Here is an 18,650-nt window from a genome sequence, read left to right on the forward strand (position 1 = left end):
TCCGGTACGATGTCGCGTAGAAACCGTTTATGTGTTTGTTTTTAATATAAATGCCGTACCCCTAATAGTTTAGCCTGCATCATCAGTTACCAGCAGGTTAGATTGCGTTCAAGGGTTTTGTGAAGTAGGTTTAAAATAAGTAGTGTGTTTGTTGGTTTTTAATTCGATCACGCAGCAACAAAGCAATGCGTTGACATCATTTTTTGCGTGAGGATAGTTTTTGGGCTGTAGAATAACAATAGCTACTTTGTATCTCCGAAGAATGAAACGCATTTAAGTTCAGTTTGTGACTGTTCTTTTACCGCTTTTGTGGTGGTTCACAAAAATATTTTTAACAGAACTCTATCATTCCTCTTTAATAAGAATATAATCTTTCAGACTAAAACATAGTAATTTTCCATATGCTTTTGAACAGTGGCATGCACAGGGTATGCTGATGATATAAAATGTAGAAAATCTCCAGTGCGAGTTATACAAATTTAGAATAACGACAAGAAATTGCACTCTGTTACACTCTCTATTCGAGCTTATTTTGAGAGAAAGTAGTAGGTGTATTGGTGAATACGTACTATGTTTTCTTTGTAGAGATAGCCTGAAAATCATAAGTAAGATGAAAGATAGACGCAATTTTTTATGTGAAAACAACAACTGAAAATAAACGAGGATGCTATAAAAAACATAAGTTGATGAAGAATATTTTTAAAGTTTTCCCCAAGGGTAGCGATGATTTACCCTAAACCTATTCGATCAGTTAATAAATATTTATGTAGTTCGATTACTTAATATTTATTTGATAGTTATAAGACCTTTTATATGAGGATTGGAATACCAGTTATCCACCAATCGTATAGATTTAATCAAAAAAAATGACACCAATCTATTTCCAGAAGATTTTGAAAGCCTAGTTTCCTGTATAAATTGGCAGCATTCTTATTAACAGTTGCACAGTACGCCACCGTATATTTTTTATCTTTTAAAAGTATATTTGATATTAGTTTCAGAACTAATACTCCGTAGCCTTTTCTTCTATGCTTTTCCAGTGTGTATAGGTGTCCTAGACAGCCTAATTCCCTGAGAAAGACCCACGCTATTAGCTCTTTTCCATTGTAGAGACCATAGCCTAACTTGGCTTTGATTAAAAGCTCGTAGTACAATTCGGAGCCAGGGTATTTGTGAGGCCAAGTTTCGTTGATCAATGGTTTGGAATCCAGGGACAACAAATCGAAGGAATGTCCGAGAGGTAATCTGAAAAATATTATTAAATTAATCTAATTGGTTGATAACTATTTAATCAAGTTTCCAACTAATTAGAAGGACTACGGGTTTACAGTGGTATACCGTAGTCCTACCAGTAGGTGTAATCGGTATAAATAGACCAATAAAATATTTCTCTTTCGTAGGATAGAGCTTAGACCCACCACGTTGTTTCAGTATTCTGGTGGGTAAATACAACGCTTATATAGTGTCTTACAGTTGTTTTCTTAAAAAGTGTACCCATAAGTACAACCAAATATATCAAGGGCAGGTACAAGGGGAGAAGGGTCGTGAAAATCAACGTTATCAACTTTACCTAACATCGAAAGGAAGTGTTCCTTTATCTAAAACAAACGTATCCGCCCTTGATATGTTCTCTATTGGGTCTATTTTGAGATTCTTCGCTGAATATAACCGTCTCACACAATCCAGTATATGATTGGGTAGGGCCGGTATCTGTTCACATTTCTTCCAGTCAACGATATTAGTGGATTTCAGGGCTTCTTCCAATACTCGGGTATCATCTTTGGGACATTGGATGATAACATCGTAATATGTATCCTGAGGATCAATAGTTATTAAGTTATTAAGGATGCAGGCAGTAGGTCCTCGTCGTCTTATCTCTCTGCTGGGGTTATAATTATATCCTATTTTACCTAAAGGCATGCGGCTTCTTGTAAAGCTGTTGGTTAACCAAATAAAGGAAAAAAAAAGGAGATTGTCATATCAACCCATTACTGGCCCACTACACGGTACAGGTCTCTTCCCGCAATGAGTCCACCGTGCTGGCGGGGAACTCCAAACACTTTTAAACAACACAATAACATTATCGAGAACTCTCAGGCATGCAGGTTTCCTCACGATGTTTTCCTTCACTGTTCAAGCAAGAGATATTTTAACCACTTAGAACTCACACAACTTAGAAAAGTTAGAGGTGTGTGCTGGGATTCGATCTCGACCCACGAAAGTGAGGTCGTACCCACCAGGCTATCAGCGCTTGAGAAGATGCCTTTAATAAATACTTTACAACAATAAGGCCGCCTTTGTTTCTTAATGCTAATTAAAATCGAATAAATATAATATATACCAATCCGCACTGGGCCAGCGTGGTTAACCCCTTCTCATTGTCAGAGGAGAACCAGCCCTGTAGTGGGCCGGTATTGGGTTGATATGATGAAATATAATGTACCTACCCTTTGCTTTGACAACCGTATTCACTGACCTCTATTATTAAAACCCTTGACTAAATGTTATACAAATAACAGTTTTAATTTTGTACCACAAGTGTCTCTGGAACTGTTAACATAGTGTTTTTAATAATTAGTTTAGGTTAGTTTAGTACCTTGGAGACGAGTATTATAGGCGTCACACTTGCAAGACAAAAACAAAGAGACAGAGACCTGCCCACTGGTTACATACTAGAACTCAATGATTGTTTCCGAAGATTGTGTCGTATGTGCTTGGTTATTTCTTAAGAGCTCAATTAGCTGGTTTTTATATTTTAACCTGCTGTTTATCGATATCTTTTGCTGGTTTATAACTATCTTAATGATATCTGACTAGTATAATTTCGATATGCAAGTAGATTTATAGATATCATTGGTTGATAACGTCACGTGTAGGTACAACACCATGGATACATTCATACCCACTAATATGCTGAAAAAAGAAACCAATTTTAAAAACAAAAACGATTGCCACCTCAGATTCCTGTATGGTTATATCAAAACAACACCATTGAATGGGTGGTGTTCTTTAGGTGTTACGAAGATTATCATACCATTATAGGATGATTCTTGTATCTATAGTAATCCCTTTTTAGCTGAAGCTCATTCCCAGAATTTAGCTCAGGAGATATATTCCAGTAAAAAATATCAAAAACCGATTCAGCTTATAGATAAAGTGATACCAACTTGCTACCGTAACTATCGAGGTCATATCCAGACCTGATGTACATGATATCTCAAGGTTTCTTTCGATGCAGGAGTGAAGGAAGATCCAGCTACCCGTATCAATAACTGCAAACCGATCCATCAACTGAGGTGATGTTTGATAGGCAATATAATAAAAGGAACAAGGTATCCTCGTCTCCAAGCCAACTTACTGAGGAAGGGCAACCACATGAGCTCTATGCAGAATTTCGATATGTGATCGAACTTTCGAAGGCCATAGATGACACTATTGCAAGCGATCTGTAGTCTGTCAAGCATTTCAAGGAGATCTGTAAGGCTACAGCTTACCTTAATATTAAGTGCAACCATTCCATTATTGACATCCCCAAAAGGGCAATACACTTTAAAGTCGTAAACGACACCTGATTTCAAAAGTGACTCTTGATTTTCTAATACTAGCACACCCAGAATGCTTCTTGGCCAATCCGATTTCAACACTGACTTCAGTTCAACCCAACTATCCACAGGCATGAAGACTAACGGCTCAACAGACATTGTCGAGAATTATATTTTACGTCTGACTACAACGTTTTTGTCGATTGAAATGATTGCATACTGTTTTTTAACATTTGCGTGCAGTTGTAAGCTCACAGGTATATATCAAGATTTCAGATAAGAAAATGCATATAAAACAATAAATACTTATATACTAAAGTTTTTAAATTATCTTTATTTTTCAAATATACTATCTGTTGTCTATTTCACAAATAAAAATCCTTAATTGCGAAAATGTTTTTATTTGTTTGCCTTTTGATTACGCAGCAAATAGCAATGTTGAAATTATTATTTGCATCTCTGAAAAATACACGATGGGTCTTTTAAGATTAGTTTTTATCTGTTATTTTAGTAGCGCAAACAAGTGCTTGATAACAGATTTTAAACGAATCAACTGACTTACTTCTTTTGGTTTGATGCGAAAAAACTGCTTTTGTAAAAAAAAAATATTTAAATGGTTTCAAATGAACAATAATTTAGAGGTATTTTTTGTTTTTACATCTTATTATTAGAAAGATTAAAAAATGGAAATCAATTATTAGATTGAGAATAATAATAGATTAATTTTATTGATAACTTCCATATGTGAATAATTCTGAATGACACAAAATTGTTTATGTTACCCCTTTTTCAAAGCTGAATAAGAGAGATGAGAGAATGGCTGGAAATTAAAAAGGGAGGAGAGGAGATTCTTATAATACATCTACGTAACGATTACACCAATGAAGTTCATGAAACAATTTAAACCCTAGTTTGGTATACAAATTTGCAGCACTTGAATTTCCCTCGGAACAGAAAGCTACTGTGTATTTTTTATCTTGCAAAAACATATTCGATATTAACTTTAGAACTAATTCGCCGTAGCCTTTTCTTCTATGTTTGTCGAGCGTGTATAAGTGTCCTAAGGCACCCATCTCTTTAATGTAGACCCATGCTATTAATTCTTCTCCGTTGTAGAGTCCGTAACCTAACTTTGCTTTGGTTAGCATTTCGTAGTACCATTCTGAACCAGGATATTTGTGTGGCCAATTATCATTGACTAATTTTACGGAGTCCAGAGTTAGCAGGTCAAAGGTAAATCCAGGGGGTAAACTGAAACGAGTTTTAATCTCATTGTTCATTTCCATACACATTTTAAAATTAAACACGCCTTACTGAGCTTTACGCCTTATCTATACTTACGAGTATAATAAAACTGTAACTTGAAGATTTCTGTACATTTATTATATTTTGACCGGGGGGTGCTTTATAATCGATACTGAGTCCAAAACAGATTTTAATTTAATTGTTGTCTGTCTGTCTGTCTGGCCAGGCTCCCGTGAAAACTACTGAACGGATTTTAAATAAAATTTGTTATAGTGGTAGCTGATATTACGGGTCAAAATATAGGCTACTTTTTTATTTTATATTCTTGTTTTTTTTAAGATATTAAAACGGATAATAACCGATTTGATGCAGACGAAGTTGCGTGGGTCAGCTAGTCGTAGTATATAGGTATGTGGCGTAATGGAATTTTTACAATCTAATTTATATACATTCCACACGTCCAAATTATTTGAAAATTTGCAAACGATATAATTATCCGATGCCACTAGAATTTGCAAAGAATTCGTGAAAATCAGACACATATGTGTTGTTTATTTTATTTGATGTATGATACTCAAATCTGCACATATCCTTTTAAAAACGCCCTCTACTGAAGTCAATATTCAATCTAATTCAATATATTCGTAGACTCAACTAATAAGTGATATTCTTTTCCTATTCTTCACTTTGGATAACAAAGCACTATTCAATTCAATCTGCCATCTGAAGATATAGGATTAGATTCATTATTATCTTTGGACGTAAGATATCAAAGATCAAAATCTAAACTAGATTATAGCTTATGCTTTTTTGCTCTACTCAATATTTAGTTTTACCTGACGTCATACGGAGTTTCTTTGTTATCCAATATATAAGTTACCGTCGTCGATATATGATCTATTTTAAGATTTTTCGCTTTATATAACCTTTCCACACAATCCACTATGTGCAGGGGTGCATATGGCACCTGATTACATCTTCTCCAGTCAATTATGTTCGTCTTTCTCAATGCGTCTTCAAGTTCACTGGTATCATCTTTGGAACATTGAATGATTACTTCATAATATCCATTCTGAAATGTAAAGTTATAGTATTATTTATAGCTGCAGATCATGAGAGCCTGCAATTTTTTTCGAATTAAGACTTTCACTTTTAAAAAACCAGTACAATCAGTACCAGGAATCATAAAATTTGTGATGCCAACCTCTGTGCCTCGATTAACAGGTGAGCCGTCGGCCCCAGTTATTAAATCTAACATTGTGATAATCGTTAAAGCCAAGCAACCCGCGTTGGGGAATTGTGGTGGGTCTATGCTCCTTAACACCACTCTGAATATTAGTAGCAATGATGACTGAAGTAAATATTGCTAAGTTCAACTCGTAGTGCCATCTCGGAAGTTTTCATTCATGGTGGTTGTTGTATCCATCTCCTCAAGTAGTTATGTATAAACTGAATTCTTGTAAAGAACTTGCGCCATGATAAATCACTACCCCTTATATTATGAGACTTGATTATAGAATCATTTTCGTCGAGAGGTATATAGAGTTTAAACTCACCACGTTGCACAAAGTTGGGATTAACAGGGTTTTAGGACACAAACTCAGGCTCTTAGATAACGTTGATTAAGCGTACTTCCTGACCAACGACTCAAAGTCAAGATGGTCCTCTTTGGAGGACACATCCAGTTAGCAACGTGGGAGAATATCGTCGTCTCAACAAGGCCACGCCAAACTCAAGGTGACGTCTCATTAGTAAGCATTGACCGGAATTCCCACCAGCTGTTGTTACGTAGCAACAGGAAAATGAACGATTTAATAACGTATTAGTCATAAAACAGTTGTATGATACACGTAAATCAAAAACATGATAGCGTAACTGTTTTATAATCACATAAACAATAGGACCTGATACTGTAACTGTTTTAGACATCAAGTTAAACATCGGGTAACAAATAATAGGATTTTAAAAGGAAACAACAGACTATGACATACTATGCTAGTAACTAATGGGTTAAAGTATTCTGATGCCCTGATTGCTGTCTCTAAAGATATTTGTCAGATCTTCACAAAATATGGATGTGATCAAATAGACAGTAACTTTACAACAAGCAGTTAAATATCACTTGCTTTAACGGTGAAGGAAAACATCGTGAGGAAACCTGCATGGCTGAGAGTCCATAATGTTCTTGAAGGCGTGTGAAGTCCAGCAATCCGCACATGGCCACTTGGTGGTGGCTTGGTGGACTACGGCCAAGCCCATCTTCATTCTAGGAGAAGACTCTTGTTTTGTAGTGGGCAGCAAGGACTGTTAATGATGATGAGACGGTATATGTCTAAAGACTTTCGATTTCCCTTTGTATCCTTTTTGAAAGAAACATTATCAGACAAAGATAACATAATATAGTACCAAAAAATATTTGGAAAGGTTCTCAACCTAGTTTTTTTATCAAATTAAAATAACATCAAGTAAAAAAAGACTTCTTCAACTTTACAAAAAATCATATAAATTTATTTGCAGTGAAATTGAAAACAAATATAAATTAGTTAGATTACTTCCTCCCTTTTAAAGAGGTCAATGCATAATAGTTCTTTCATCGCATGAGTAAGAATCTGATATTAATTTGACCTGCTTAGTAAGTTCTCCTAGTGCAATTTATTTGAATACAAATTGTTTTCAGCGACTTCATCTGTATTTACCTATCTGTCTCCAGGATGCAAAATATATGTGTGCCCTAAGTCGTCAAGATTATTACTAAATATAGGTAAGAAACAAATAAACAACTAGATACACTTGCATTTATAATATTAGTATATTTATTGATATATAATAGAAAAACGGTTTTAAAATATTCCCAATCGTAGTATAGATATTTATATAGATATATAGTATCAGATACTGTGATCAAAGAGGATGTAAACACTGCATTGTTGTGATAATGGTCAAGCGTGAATTACAAATCTGGGCACGAAATTTATTTTGTCTTTATCCTCTCGTGATAATCAGGCCCTAATTTCATGTTGCACAAGTCGTCCGGTAAAAAACAACTTACCTTTATGTTAAGAGCAACAATTCCGTTGTTCACATTCCCAAAAGGGCAATACACTTTGAAGCCGTAATCGATACCAGATTTCGAAATAAGTTCTTGAGTTTCCAACACAAGGTATCCAGATATGCTTCTCGGCCAATCAGATTTGAATGCTAACTTAATTTCACTCCATCTATTGACTGGCATGTAGACTAACGGATCGACAGACATTGTATTAATTATGTTTTTATTCGTCTACGGTCAATACGTCGGTACTGATTGAACTGAACCAGCGCACTGTTTATCTTTTGTATGAAAATGTTTTTGTGTTGAGTTTTGTGCGAGTACGCAGCGTATGAATGATTTTATCTGCAGTCTCTCTGCTATCTCGTATTTCTCTTTTTGTTTATATATGACTACTAGTTTACTGACACAACTGTGATGCTGATTTTTGTACTGAACTAGAGGTTAGTTTGGCATGTTTCGTGCATATCTGATGAATATGATTGGAGATAGAGGACAGCGTTATACCCCTCGCTTAAGGCTTGACATGTTGGCACATTTTAAAGGACTTCAGTGCTGGTACTAAATATTTTTTTTTTTAATTTTCTTGGCTAATCTTTAGCATCCGAATCAACTAACAGTGCCATTTCGATTCTTCTTTTAACGATTACTATTCCTTGTAAGTGATAGGGCCTAGGACTAGGGATATAAAATTATCTTTCAAACTTCCAAAGACGGGCATTCATCGATTTACTGACTAGGGCCAACGCGTCTAACCCAGCGATATCGACTTATATGTTGTGCTGCTGTTAAGCTACACATTATTATTGCAGTCATTTGGTATAGGGAAATCAAATATTTTAAATAAGCCAAAAAGGGAGCTCCTCGGGACGGGCATTTGCGATTGGCAATGTTTACGTGATTGAATGTTTCAAAGAACTGGATCACACACGCCTCAGTTGTGTGTTTAAATATGTTGAAATACTATAATTACTTAATATATACAATACTAGCTTCTGCCTGCAACTTTTTGGAATACAGAAATAGGTCTAAAGCTTCGCTCGTGAACAATTTTCAATTTTCATTATTAAAGTTAGCTTATCTTCTTTTCTATGTCAAAGGCTACATGCATGCTAAATTTCATTTAAATCCGTTCAACCGTTTTGCGTGATTGAGTAACAAACATCCACACTTTCACATTTACAATATTAGTAGGATTAGTAGGAATAAATACTGATAGTATTGCATAGGTTTGTATATTTGGCACTTCCAGTACGAACAACTTTACGTTTGGTATCTAATTTATTGAGTTAGGTGTAGACTAAGTAGCAGAACGCTGCGTCCCGAAATTGAGGCGGGCGAAGCCGCAGGGCAGTTTAATATAAAAAAATAATTCAGCTTTAGACATTCAGATTCTAAGACTTTTGTAAATATTTTTTTAAGTGTACACACACATATAAAAGAAACGTTCCAAATGAAACTAACTATTTTAGAAGTTTAGTTATTTGCTCGATTTGGTGTATTGAAAATAAAATGTTTGCAGATGCTGCAACAGAAAGTGGAAAGTCCATTTAAAGTCGCGTAATGATCTAGTAGTCAACATTTCTACGGGAAACCATTGCTGCCTATAAAACTGTATACGGTTGCCACTTTGGCAGCATTTACTGATTATCAATCTCTCTCTGTATATTGTTGCTAGGCAATCTCACCAAGACTCCAAGAGTTCGCCACGAAATAAGTGGTGTCATGCTTATATGATCGATATCTAATCCACTCTCATAAAATGATTTTCATCCACTTTTCTGATAAGAATCGATAAGGTATGGAATAACTTCCAACTTGTGTGTTATGTTTCATGTATTTAAAGATTACAGCAGATATAGATGCAACTGGGCGAACGAAGTCAATGCTAGGCATACACGCTCCATGCTAGATACCATCATCATAATTAACCCGTTACAGGCCCACTACGGGGCAAAGGTTCCGGGTTAGGCCTTAGTCCACCACGCTGGCCAAATTCAGATTGTTAGTCTTCACAAGTTTTTTGGAACATTATGGAAACTCTCAGGCATCCAGGTTTTTACACTATGTTTTTCCTCACCGTGCAAGTGATATTTTGGTTACTTAAATTAAAAACACACGCGACTCCGAAAAGTTTGAGGCGCGTGGCGGGTATCGAACTTACTATACCTAAATTTACTAAAACGTAAGCCTACTTTGTTTCAAATAAATATTTGCATGGTCTGGTTCCGAATTCGCTTGGCCACTTTACCAACAAAGACATGCCACAATGTGATTAAGCGTTTCAGTACAAAGTAGTCGAAAAACCGATTCAGAGATGATGGTCATCTTTGACCATCATCAATTACCACAAGAGAATATTGCAGACAAGTACTACCGTGTAGTGAAATAAAAAAAAACATTTAGATACCTACATAATATTTTGTGATAATTAAGTTATTGCAGATAAGATAAAAGCAAATTAAGATATAGCAGATAAAATAAAAATTGCTAATTTCTGCATCGTCATTTATTCATTTTGGATTTATACTTAAAGTTTTCAAATGTTAAAAAACATATTATTTAGGAGAACCGAACAATTTTAGTTTTAACATTTAAAATCTTTTATATTTTATAATACATACACACAGTTCCTAAGATAATGGAAGCATTGCCCCTTCGGATAACCGAACTAATTCTTTGGCCCGCTCAAGGATCACCGATAGACTCGTTAACCCTTTTTGATAAATCCTTGAAAAGACCTCGAGCCTCCGGTCTCCACGGTCCCAAAGTCTCTCCAAAAGGCACAAAAATTATACTTCTATACAGGTTTTATATTTACGCCTCTTGGCCTGCTCGGCACTGATAGCAGCCGCGACCACAATTGACGAGGTGGTCTGGATGTGTGATGCAGCTAGGGTATCGTCACACGTTGCAACACACACAAGTGACCTTCCGACCGTCCTAGGAATGAACTATAAATATCTTATATAAATACTTAATCTTTATCTAATGTTCTCTAGGTACCTCGTTGCTTTCAAAATGTGAACCTGTGGTTGTGACATTTGAAGGAGCCAAATGTACATCGAAGGTTTTAGTCTTCAAAACTTTTAAAACGATTACACCAATAAAGTTCATGAAACGATTTGAACCCTACCTTATGATATAAATTAGCAGCAATCGAATTTCCCTCGGCACAGAAAGCGACTGTGTATTTTTTATCTTTCAAAAACATGTTCGATATTAGTTTCAGAACTAATTCACCATAGCCTTTTCTCCTATGTTTTTCCACTGTAAATAAATGTCCCAAAGCACCCATCTCTTTTGTAAAGACCCACGCTATTAATTCTTTTCCTTTATAGAGCCCAAAGCCCAAGTTGGCTTTAGTTAGTAGTTGATAGTACCACTCTGAACCAGGGTATTTGTGAGGCCAATAATTATTAATCAATTTCACGGAGTCCAGAGTTAGACGATTAAAGAAAAGTCCGGGCGGTAGTCTGAAACATATCCCTATGTTAGATATATAGGTTTCGTTTTATTCTTATTTTAAAGAGTTTTATCTGACGTAATATCACGTCAGTGGTTTTATCATATTTTAACTACCATTACATCACAACCCAATATAAAGTCAAACATAACAAAATTCTATTTTTGTCAACTCACGCTTATTTTTCCTGTATTTTTCAAATCTTTATCTAGGCCTCTTACACAAATGTATGCGACATTTAATACCACCTCATAACAATGTGCCTCTTTTAAAAGTCTCAGATTACGAATCTGAGCTTATGTCCTTTTTAAAATCTAACTTCTGAACTTATTTAAAGATCGCATATTATGCACAAATTTGTGAATTCCCAGGTAAGATAAGTTTTTTTTCGAAATAAACGTAAAAGCAAAGTCAATGTTGCTAACAAAAAATATTCTACAATACTAACTCTTGTTTTGAAACATATTTTATTAGCTTGACCATTTTTATTAACGTATCAATTACATTCATATTCACAAACAGAATGTGTAACTGGACTTCCGCAAATTAATTATAATGGCTTATTCCAATTCGTTATATTTAGTTTAAAAAAAGAGAAACAAAAAAAAATACCTGACATCGTATAGAGGTACTTCGTTACCCAAGATAAATGTTCGAGTCGTCGATATATCGTATATTTTAAGTTCCTTCTCTAGATATAACCTTTTTATACAATCAAGTATGTGCTGAGGCGCGTAAGGGACCCTACATCTTCTCCAGTCAATTATGTTGGTTTTTCTCAATGCGTCTTCAAGTTCTCCGGTATCATCTATGGGGCATTGTATGATAACTTCGTAATATCCATTCTGGAAAACAATGTTTAGCCATAATCTGGGCAGTAAATTTCCAAGTAGGAATATGCGCAATGCGGTCACTCGTAAAATTATGTCAAAACCATAACAACAAGTTTTTTTTTTCAAATACAAGTTAGCCCTTGATTGCAATCTCCTGCTGGTGAGTGACGGGCCAACCTGTTATGTTAAACCCATACCCCTAGTCAATTTCTACGCAAAATCTCGCGCGATCATCGACAGCTTAATCGTTTAGCGACACGAAGGGTGGTAACTAGACTCGGCCGAAGCTTCCTACCAGAACAGACCAGAGAAAGTTCAGAAATTTTCAATTCCCAAATTGCCCTCGCCGCATATCTTTCTTCTTCAGAAGACATCCCAATCTTGTCGTAAGAGTGATGGCGATTGAAGACAAAAAGCCCTATCGTCCTAAGCGGGATCTGATGGGATACGAAAAGCTGTGAACAAGAACAGTAGCACTCATATTGTAAAGCCTAGAGTAACTAAGGGTGAATATCCATGGCTGATGTGATGATGATGACGATAAGGACGTAATAGGGAACGCTTGTTGTGGTAGCTGTTTATATATGTTGTGTGTGGTCCTTACTGTCATTGTAATAATTATTATAATAACCCTTTTTAGTATACTGTAATAGGCTGTTGATGTTGATTGCTAAAATACGATTATTTATCATTATAATAACAGTTAGTTAGGGTTTGGACAATATTCTAGAGTAACGCTTTTTATTTCTTATAAAGACTTTAAAGAAGCTGTTTTTACAGGTCTATCTTCAAGCACTGGAAGAAAAAGGCACAAAACCGTCATCAAAAGCCTATAACAGTCTGCCGGAGTAAAGGCCTCTCCCAACTGGAGGATTTGCTCAGAATCACCACGCTGGGCAGGTGGTTTGGTGATCTCAGTAGATAGTAGTAGTAGCACAGAGGACGCTGCTGCCTGCTCTCCGTTATATTCCCTTAGTCGGCTCGTACGACATTCGCGTGAAGAAGAGGGGCGGTGACAACTGTATTCTGATCTGCCGTCACCACACAGCATTTTAGCAATAAATTGTTTACCTTTATGTTCAGGGCAACTATTCCGTTGTTCACATTTCCATATGGGCAATACACTTTGAAGCCATAATCGATACCAGATTTCAAAATAAACTCTTGAGTTTCCAACACAAGGTATCCAGATATGCTTCTCGGCCAATCAGATTTAAACGCTAACTTAAGTTCACTCCATCTATCCACGGGCATGAAGATTAACGGATCGACAGACATTATAAAAATTATGTTTTCACGTATCTGCTACGGTCAAAGCGTCGTTACTGATTAAACTGAACCAGCGTACTATGTTTAGTTTATGGAAGTGTTTTTAAATGGGAATTGGCAGCGAATGTAATATTATCTCATTTAAACAGCAGTCTACTGGTTAGGATGATTCACAATGGATCACGGGGTTCTGCCGCAAAATTTTCTAGTTACTGTTCATTAAAAAATTAAAGTCACTGGAAACCTCGTGTTTGGAATAAATAATTATAGTAGCCGAGGGGTCAACGAAAAATAATCTATTTTTATAGTTAAATCCTTTATTTTAAACGAAAATACACGTTTCACGACATTTAAATTAGTGGTATATCGTGTTAAACACTAGATTTAAGTAATATAAAATTCAGTTTATTCCTTTGAAATATCTATCCACGTATCGTATCCAATTCTTCTGAAATTCAATTTATCAAATAAATTCTGTGCCTTCACGTTCTTTACCAGCGTGTAGCCTAGAACATGTTTTCCTTTTTTTAATTGATCGTTCACAGCACATTTTATTATATATGCTGCATAGCCTTTTCTTCTATGTTTTTCTATACAGTATAGGTGGGTTAAAGCACCTTCCCAACTTATCGTTACCCAGGCCAACGGGTGATCTTCTTTTGTGGAGTAAAGGACGTAGGTAAGGTGGTTTCTGAGCAATGATTCGAAGAATTTATAAGATCTGTCGCTGTGAAATGTCCATGTTTCATCAATAATATGCAAATGCTCGGGTTTTAGTTCAGCTACGTATGTATCTGGCGGATTACTGCTGACAAGATAATTAACAATTACGACAAAATTATTTATTTAAAGTGCCGCTCCTTGTTGACGACTTAAGGAGCTTGATGCTAAACGCAACGCGATAAACGATGAGTTAAAAGCCCGAACACCAGCGTCCGTATCCTATAACTATATATTGCCGGTCTGTTGACGTGAAGCGAATGCAGCCGCCCGTTTAGCACAAAATCAGGTTATGCGAGTCATCAAGAGCTCACCAGCGACGCTCTGAGTCTGAATCCGAAACAGTCGCTATGACCGAATACGGTTAGGATTGATTGATTGATAATGTGAATGTGTTAAGAGATGTGTGCTTAGGATACAATATTTGCTTATTGACTCTCCGACCAAAACTGTCAATGTGTAAAAATCCCGACTTTTTCCGTTGTTCTTAAGCTAAGAAAAACAACCTAACACTTTTGCAGTGTGACTTGGTATACATTTATGGAACTGTTTGTATGGTAATTCACGTGATCTAGTTAATTCAGAGTTATTTATAAATATAACTCGACTGATCAAAATGCAATATAGAATAAAAGTTATTAATAGTCATTGGTTATCTATTTAAAAAACTTTAAAATAAATAAATTATAAATTTTAGTCATATTTTAGGCGTCATCCACCTCAGGATGCATTAATATTTACCGACAGATGAAATTGCAGTCATGCGTTGAGTTATGTCTTTTAAATAAACATTTAAATTAATACTAAAGATTGCTTTCTTCTTACCTTAATTCGAATGGCATTGAATTCGCATCTAAGAAATGTTTGAAAGCTTTATTCCCCTCGGTATTTCCATGTATGCCAAGTTGTTTCTCTCGTCTTCGAAGACATTCTTCAACAACGGGGGTTGCCGAAGTTACACACAGAACTCTAGTCCAGTCAATAACTTTACTATCAGTCAGAGCCCCTTCAATTTTTTCAATACTTTGTAATGGCTGTATCATAACTTCATAAGCTTCAACCTAAAATATAACAATAACAACAATGTAAACTCTTAAATTCATCTGTTATACGATTACTCTTAAATAAACCGGGATTATCTCCGTTAATTCAACTGTAGTAAAGTTACACAAAAATTATAATTTACCGTATTACTTGGGTTATATACGGCTACAAATCCATTAGTCATATCACCATCTGGAGAATAAACTTTGACCTTACAAAATTCATCTAAATTGGGATATGCAATCTGAGTGTCTAGAAAACAGAATGGGACCGCACCATCGGGCCAACCATTTCGAAATAAATCCCTGAGCTCAGGCCATTTAGCTCGAGGAATTTCCACTAAAGGCACCATGTTTGTAGACACTGCAACAGAAAATTCACAAGTACGTTTTAAGTCCCGCGTTTGCTCCGGTAAAAGAATTCGGCGTGCAACACTACTGATATAGAGTTTACTAAAAAATTGGTTTGGGTGGGTGGGACCAATTTGATTGTCAATATGATACGTTATGTAATAAATGCCATCATATTTTCCATTTTTAAATAATCGATAATAATAAAAGTATATTATATTTTAGCGTTATAGGAATTTTTTTATGATGATCAACTTAACAACTTAACAATGTTCATGTTTAACAATTCTTGTCTATGGCTTTTATCTGCGCCAACTGTGCACTAGGTTCTTCGTCAATGTAAAGACACGAAGGAGGTTGATCGGTGAACTGACAAGAGAACAGAGAAAGAAATAGTTTTAAATTAGCCTATTGGTTGTTTCTTTATCTAAATCTCATTTTACATTCAACAGTATAGTAATAGAGGAGGTATAACTAATGCCATTACGATACAATCAGAATCAGTCAGCAGTCTTGATTCAGCATTAATTAATATGGGCTAATGTTTAAGGCGTAGGTATTTTTCTTGTAAGATTAGGCATGTGCATTCAAGATGTCATACTATTTGGAGACTTAACTCTGTAAAGTGTTTTCGACCAATCAATACGTCTGAACGTAGAAGCAGATATGATTTAAGTTAGCAATAAACTTCTGAATTTTATATTGCATATTGGTATTTCTTTTTTCTAAAACCCACAATTTGGAATTTATTATTTAGGTATTTATTGGAGCTTATTTATTTTTTAAGGACAACCAACACCGAAAGTTTTCAAAGGAAGGTACAGCTTTTTTTCTTAACACGGTCTCAATATTCAAGCGATTGATATCCATCGCAAATACATCTTCCGAGTTAACAAGAATTGACACAACCTGATTTATAGCTGTATTGTCTTAATTTTTGTGGTCTTAATACCACATGACGTAAGTTCCCCGTCTGCATGAATGCACAAGAAAGGCAATGCAGGCAGAGGGTAAGGGATTGAAATGCGAGTCACAACATCCAGATGCGATGACGATCAGTCTGCCAAGACTGACACAACTAAGAAGAAGAAATTCCACATATCTAGGTACAGCTTGTTTTGAAATCTGGGGTTCAACTCATCCCATTCATAGTTGTGAAAGTTTAAGACGCATTTTCACCAACTACGAAGGATCGCATTAATGCTATGCAGACGATATGGTCTTGCTGAGTCCATCAATTAGTGCACTTAGAAAGCTCCTTCGGATATGTGAGAATTATGCTGCGTCTCATGGACTCAAATATAATGTTAAAAAGAGTGAGCTTCTAGTCTTTAAGAGTAAAGGTAGCTCAGTAGATGACGTTCCTCCGGTACGGGGCATTTTATAACAGAGGACTTAAATGACAAGACATTGAGAGGGAGCGTAGGGCGTTGGCGATAAGATGTAATATGATAGCCCGCAAGTTTGCACGGTGTACAAGGGAAGTGAAGCTTACACTTTTCAGAGCATATTATTGTCAAACATTTTATACGTGCAGCATGGGGCACACAGAGGGCTTATAACGACCTACGTATACAATACAATAATGGGTTCAGAATATTGTTGGGGCTGCCGCGCTTATACATTGCATCACAAATGTTTGCGGAGAATCATGTTGATGACTTCTACGCAATCATGAGAAAAAGATCTGCATCAATGATGAGCAGAATAGGCGGAGGCTCCAACAATATTTTGAAAATATTAACCAATGAGTGGGAAAATCCCTTTATGAAGCACTGAGTTGGTACACACTCACACACAAAGTGCTCAAGAGGATATTTACCTTAGGAGATTCCTATTTTTTTATTATTCATAGGTTTGGCTTTTCGCTTTTCGCTTTTTCGGAAGGACACTTGCCGATAACCACCTGAGGGGTTGCTACGGCATCACCGGGGGAGTGGGGCGAGCGCGAAAGCTCGCCATGAGAAGAGCCCCAGGGCTCGACGACATCGGGGGGAATCTTTGGCCAATTTTAGTTTATAATATAGTAAATAAGAAAATTGTTATTGTTGTAGCTATGGATTTTTATCTGAATTAAACGTTATTATTATTATTAGATATTAATTAAATTTTAATTTCCCATAAGATGATGTTATGGAGCATCTGGATGTAATAAGAAAGTTATTTTTGTAAAATTGGATAGGTAAAATAAAAGAAGATAATAGATAATTTATTATAGACTTAATTTTTCAGTTTTACTCCTACATACACTTGATTTGTAGCACTTACTCTTTTATACTTGTAGGGAATAAATAACGTTGATGCTAAAGTTTTAATTTAAGTATATTCTAGGTACCTACCTACGTACCTCAAAAAGTCATATTCAGCCTGCCTTATTACAAATAAACACTTTCACTTTCTTTTGTTGTAATAAACTTACCTATATTTTTTTACCTATCATAAGTACCTGTCTTGAGTATCACTAGAGAAGATACAAACAGTTATTTAAAACTACATACCAAAAATAAAAAAATAACCGTAGAATAAACTGGAAACCTCAGCACAGCGAGTACTAATCGCGGCCGTATGACAGTTGCTACAATTATGTCGGTAAAACAGTATTCAGGTCACCGATCTGTGCTTTTCAATCACACTGATATTTAAGTAGCTACTTAGGTAATAAAAAAAAAAAAATCAGCTCATTTCTTTGTTTAAGAGTTGTTTTTCTTACATGATATTTTGTTGATTGTAATTAATAATATGTATAAAGCGCCACCTATGCAAGAAGCGATACACTAAATTACACTCTATATAACAGCTACAGCAAGAGGTTGGTAGGTGTAGACTTTTAGTGTTATTTGGTGGTGCCCATTGCAATTTTTGTTTTTAATTTCAGGATCAAGCAATGAATATATAATAAAAATACAATTTTATTTAGTTTTATATTATCTATTGTAGGTTTATTATACGTAGGTACCTAAATATTTTAAGAAGAGATTTGTTTTTTCTTATTCCATTATGAGTAAGGGTTTTTCTTGCTTGCAGATGGAAGCGGGATATCCTGTTAGGGGTATGACAGCTATATTAAACCCATAACTTTTATAGGTTACTACCGTCATGCCGGAACACTTAGTTGCTTGGCGGCACTTCTTA

General features: G+C 35.6%; 4 protein-coding genes across 10 annotated transcripts; all 4 read right to left on the reverse strand.

The window, feature by feature from the left end:
• Positions 1 to 857: 857 nt before the first annotated feature.
• Positions 858 to 3,701, reverse strand: LOC120633447. Its single transcript, XM_039903654.1, has 3 exons — positions 3,495 to 3,701; positions 1,571 to 1,815; positions 858 to 1,245 (listed from the first exon to the last, which is right to left on the reverse strand). The coding sequence occupies exons 1-3, from the start codon at positions 3,699 to 3,701 to the stop codon at positions 858 to 860; spliced, it is 840 nt and encodes a 279-aa protein (XP_039759588.1).
• Positions 3,702 to 4,278: 577 nt separating this feature from the next.
• Positions 4,279 to 8,093, reverse strand: LOC120633308. Its single transcript, XM_039903497.1, has 3 exons — positions 7,837 to 8,093; positions 5,624 to 5,859; positions 4,279 to 4,793 (listed from the first exon to the last, which is right to left on the reverse strand). The coding sequence occupies exons 1-3, from the start codon at positions 8,041 to 8,043 to the stop codon at positions 4,394 to 4,396; spliced, it is 843 nt and encodes a 280-aa protein (XP_039759431.1). The 5' UTR covers positions 8,044 to 8,093; the 3' UTR covers positions 4,279 to 4,393.
• A 2,535-nt stretch (positions 8,094 to 10,628) lies between these two features.
• Positions 10,629 to 13,450, reverse strand: LOC120633448. The gene is made up of 3 exons (XM_039903655.1): positions 13,207 to 13,450; positions 11,915 to 12,147; positions 10,629 to 10,779 (listed from the first exon to the last, which is right to left on the reverse strand). Exons 1-3 carry the CDS (start codon positions 13,411 to 13,413, stop codon positions 10,629 to 10,631), a joined length of 591 nt encoding a protein of 196 aa, XP_039759589.1. The 5' UTR covers positions 13,414 to 13,450.
• A 314-nt stretch (positions 13,451 to 13,764) lies between these two features.
• Positions 13,765 to 18,075, reverse strand: LOC120633258. 7 transcript variants are annotated; one of them, XM_039903431.1, is made up of 5 exons: positions 18,017 to 18,075; positions 15,445 to 15,531; positions 15,311 to 15,360; positions 14,950 to 15,185; positions 13,765 to 14,212 (listed from the first exon to the last, which is right to left on the reverse strand). In XM_039903431.1, exons 2-5 carry the CDS (start codon positions 15,518 to 15,520, stop codon positions 13,810 to 13,812), a joined length of 765 nt encoding a protein of 254 aa, XP_039759365.1. In that variant the 5' UTR covers positions 15,521 to 15,531; positions 18,017 to 18,075; the 3' UTR covers positions 13,765 to 13,809. The 7 variants fall into 7 exon arrangements, with proteins under 7 accessions (XP_039759365.1, XP_039759364.1, XP_039759362.1 ...); XM_039903430.1 differs by having other exon boundaries at positions 17,858 to 18,059; XM_039903428.1 differs by having other exon boundaries at positions 15,311 to 15,531.
• Positions 18,076 to 18,650: the final 575 nt, after the last annotated feature.

The sequence above is a fragment of the Pararge aegeria genome, chromosome 21 (assembly GCF_905163445.1).
Source record: "Pararge aegeria chromosome 21, ilParAegt1.1, whole genome shotgun sequence".
In the NCBI taxonomy this organism is placed as follows: Eukaryota; Metazoa; Arthropoda; class Insecta; order Lepidoptera; family Nymphalidae; genus Pararge; species Pararge aegeria.

Excerpts from the sequence above, each read along its gene's own strand:
- LOC120633448 (XM_039903655.1), bottom strand. The coding sequence starts at position 13,413 with ATGTCTGTCGATCCGTTAATCTTCATGCCCGTGGATAGATGGAGTGAA. Across the intron at positions 12,148-13,206 it reads TAGTTGCCCTGAACATAAAG|AATGGATATTACGAAGTTAT; the intron begins GTAAACAATTTA and ends ATTGTTTTCCAG. Across the intron at positions 10,780-11,914 it reads GTACCTCTATACGATGTCAG|GACGGTCGGAAGGTCACTTG; the intron begins GTATTTTTTTTT and ends GTTCATTCCTAG.
- LOC120633447 (XM_039903654.1), bottom strand. The coding sequence starts at position 3,701 with ATGTCTGTTGAGCCGTTAGTCTTCATGCCTGTGGATAGTTGGGTTGAA. Across the intron at positions 1,816-3,494 it reads TGGTTGCACTTAATATTAAG|GATACATATTACGATGTTAT; the intron begins GTAAGCTGTAGC and ends ATTGATCCTCAG. Across the intron at positions 1,246-1,570 it reads ACACTTCCTTTCGATGTTAG|ATTACCTCTCGGACATTCCT; the intron begins GTAAAGTTGATA and ends AATATTTTTCAG.
- LOC120633308 (XM_039903497.1), bottom strand. The coding sequence starts at position 8,043 with ATGTCTGTCGATCCGTTAGTCTACATGCCAGTCAATAGATGGAGTGAA. Across the intron at positions 5,860-7,836 it reads TTGTTGCTCTTAACATAAAG|AATGGATATTATGAAGTAAT; the intron begins GTAAGTTGTTTT and ends TTTACATTTCAG. Across the intron at positions 4,794-5,623 it reads GAAACTCCGTATGACGTCAG|TTTACCCCCTGGATTTACCT; the intron begins GTAAAACTAAAT and ends AACTCGTTTCAG.
- LOC120633258 (XM_039903428.1), bottom strand. The coding sequence starts at position 15,520 with ATGGTGCCTTTAGTGGAAATTCCTCGAGCTAAATGGCCTGAGCTCAGG. Across the intron at positions 15,186-15,310 it reads TATATAACCCAAGTAATACG|GTTGAAGCTTATGAAGTTAT; the intron begins GTAAATTATAAT and ends GTTATATTTTAG. Across the intron at positions 14,213-14,949 it reads TCAATGCCATTCGAATTAAG|CAGTAATCCGCCAGATACAT; the intron begins GTAAGAAGAAAG and ends TTATCTTGTCAG.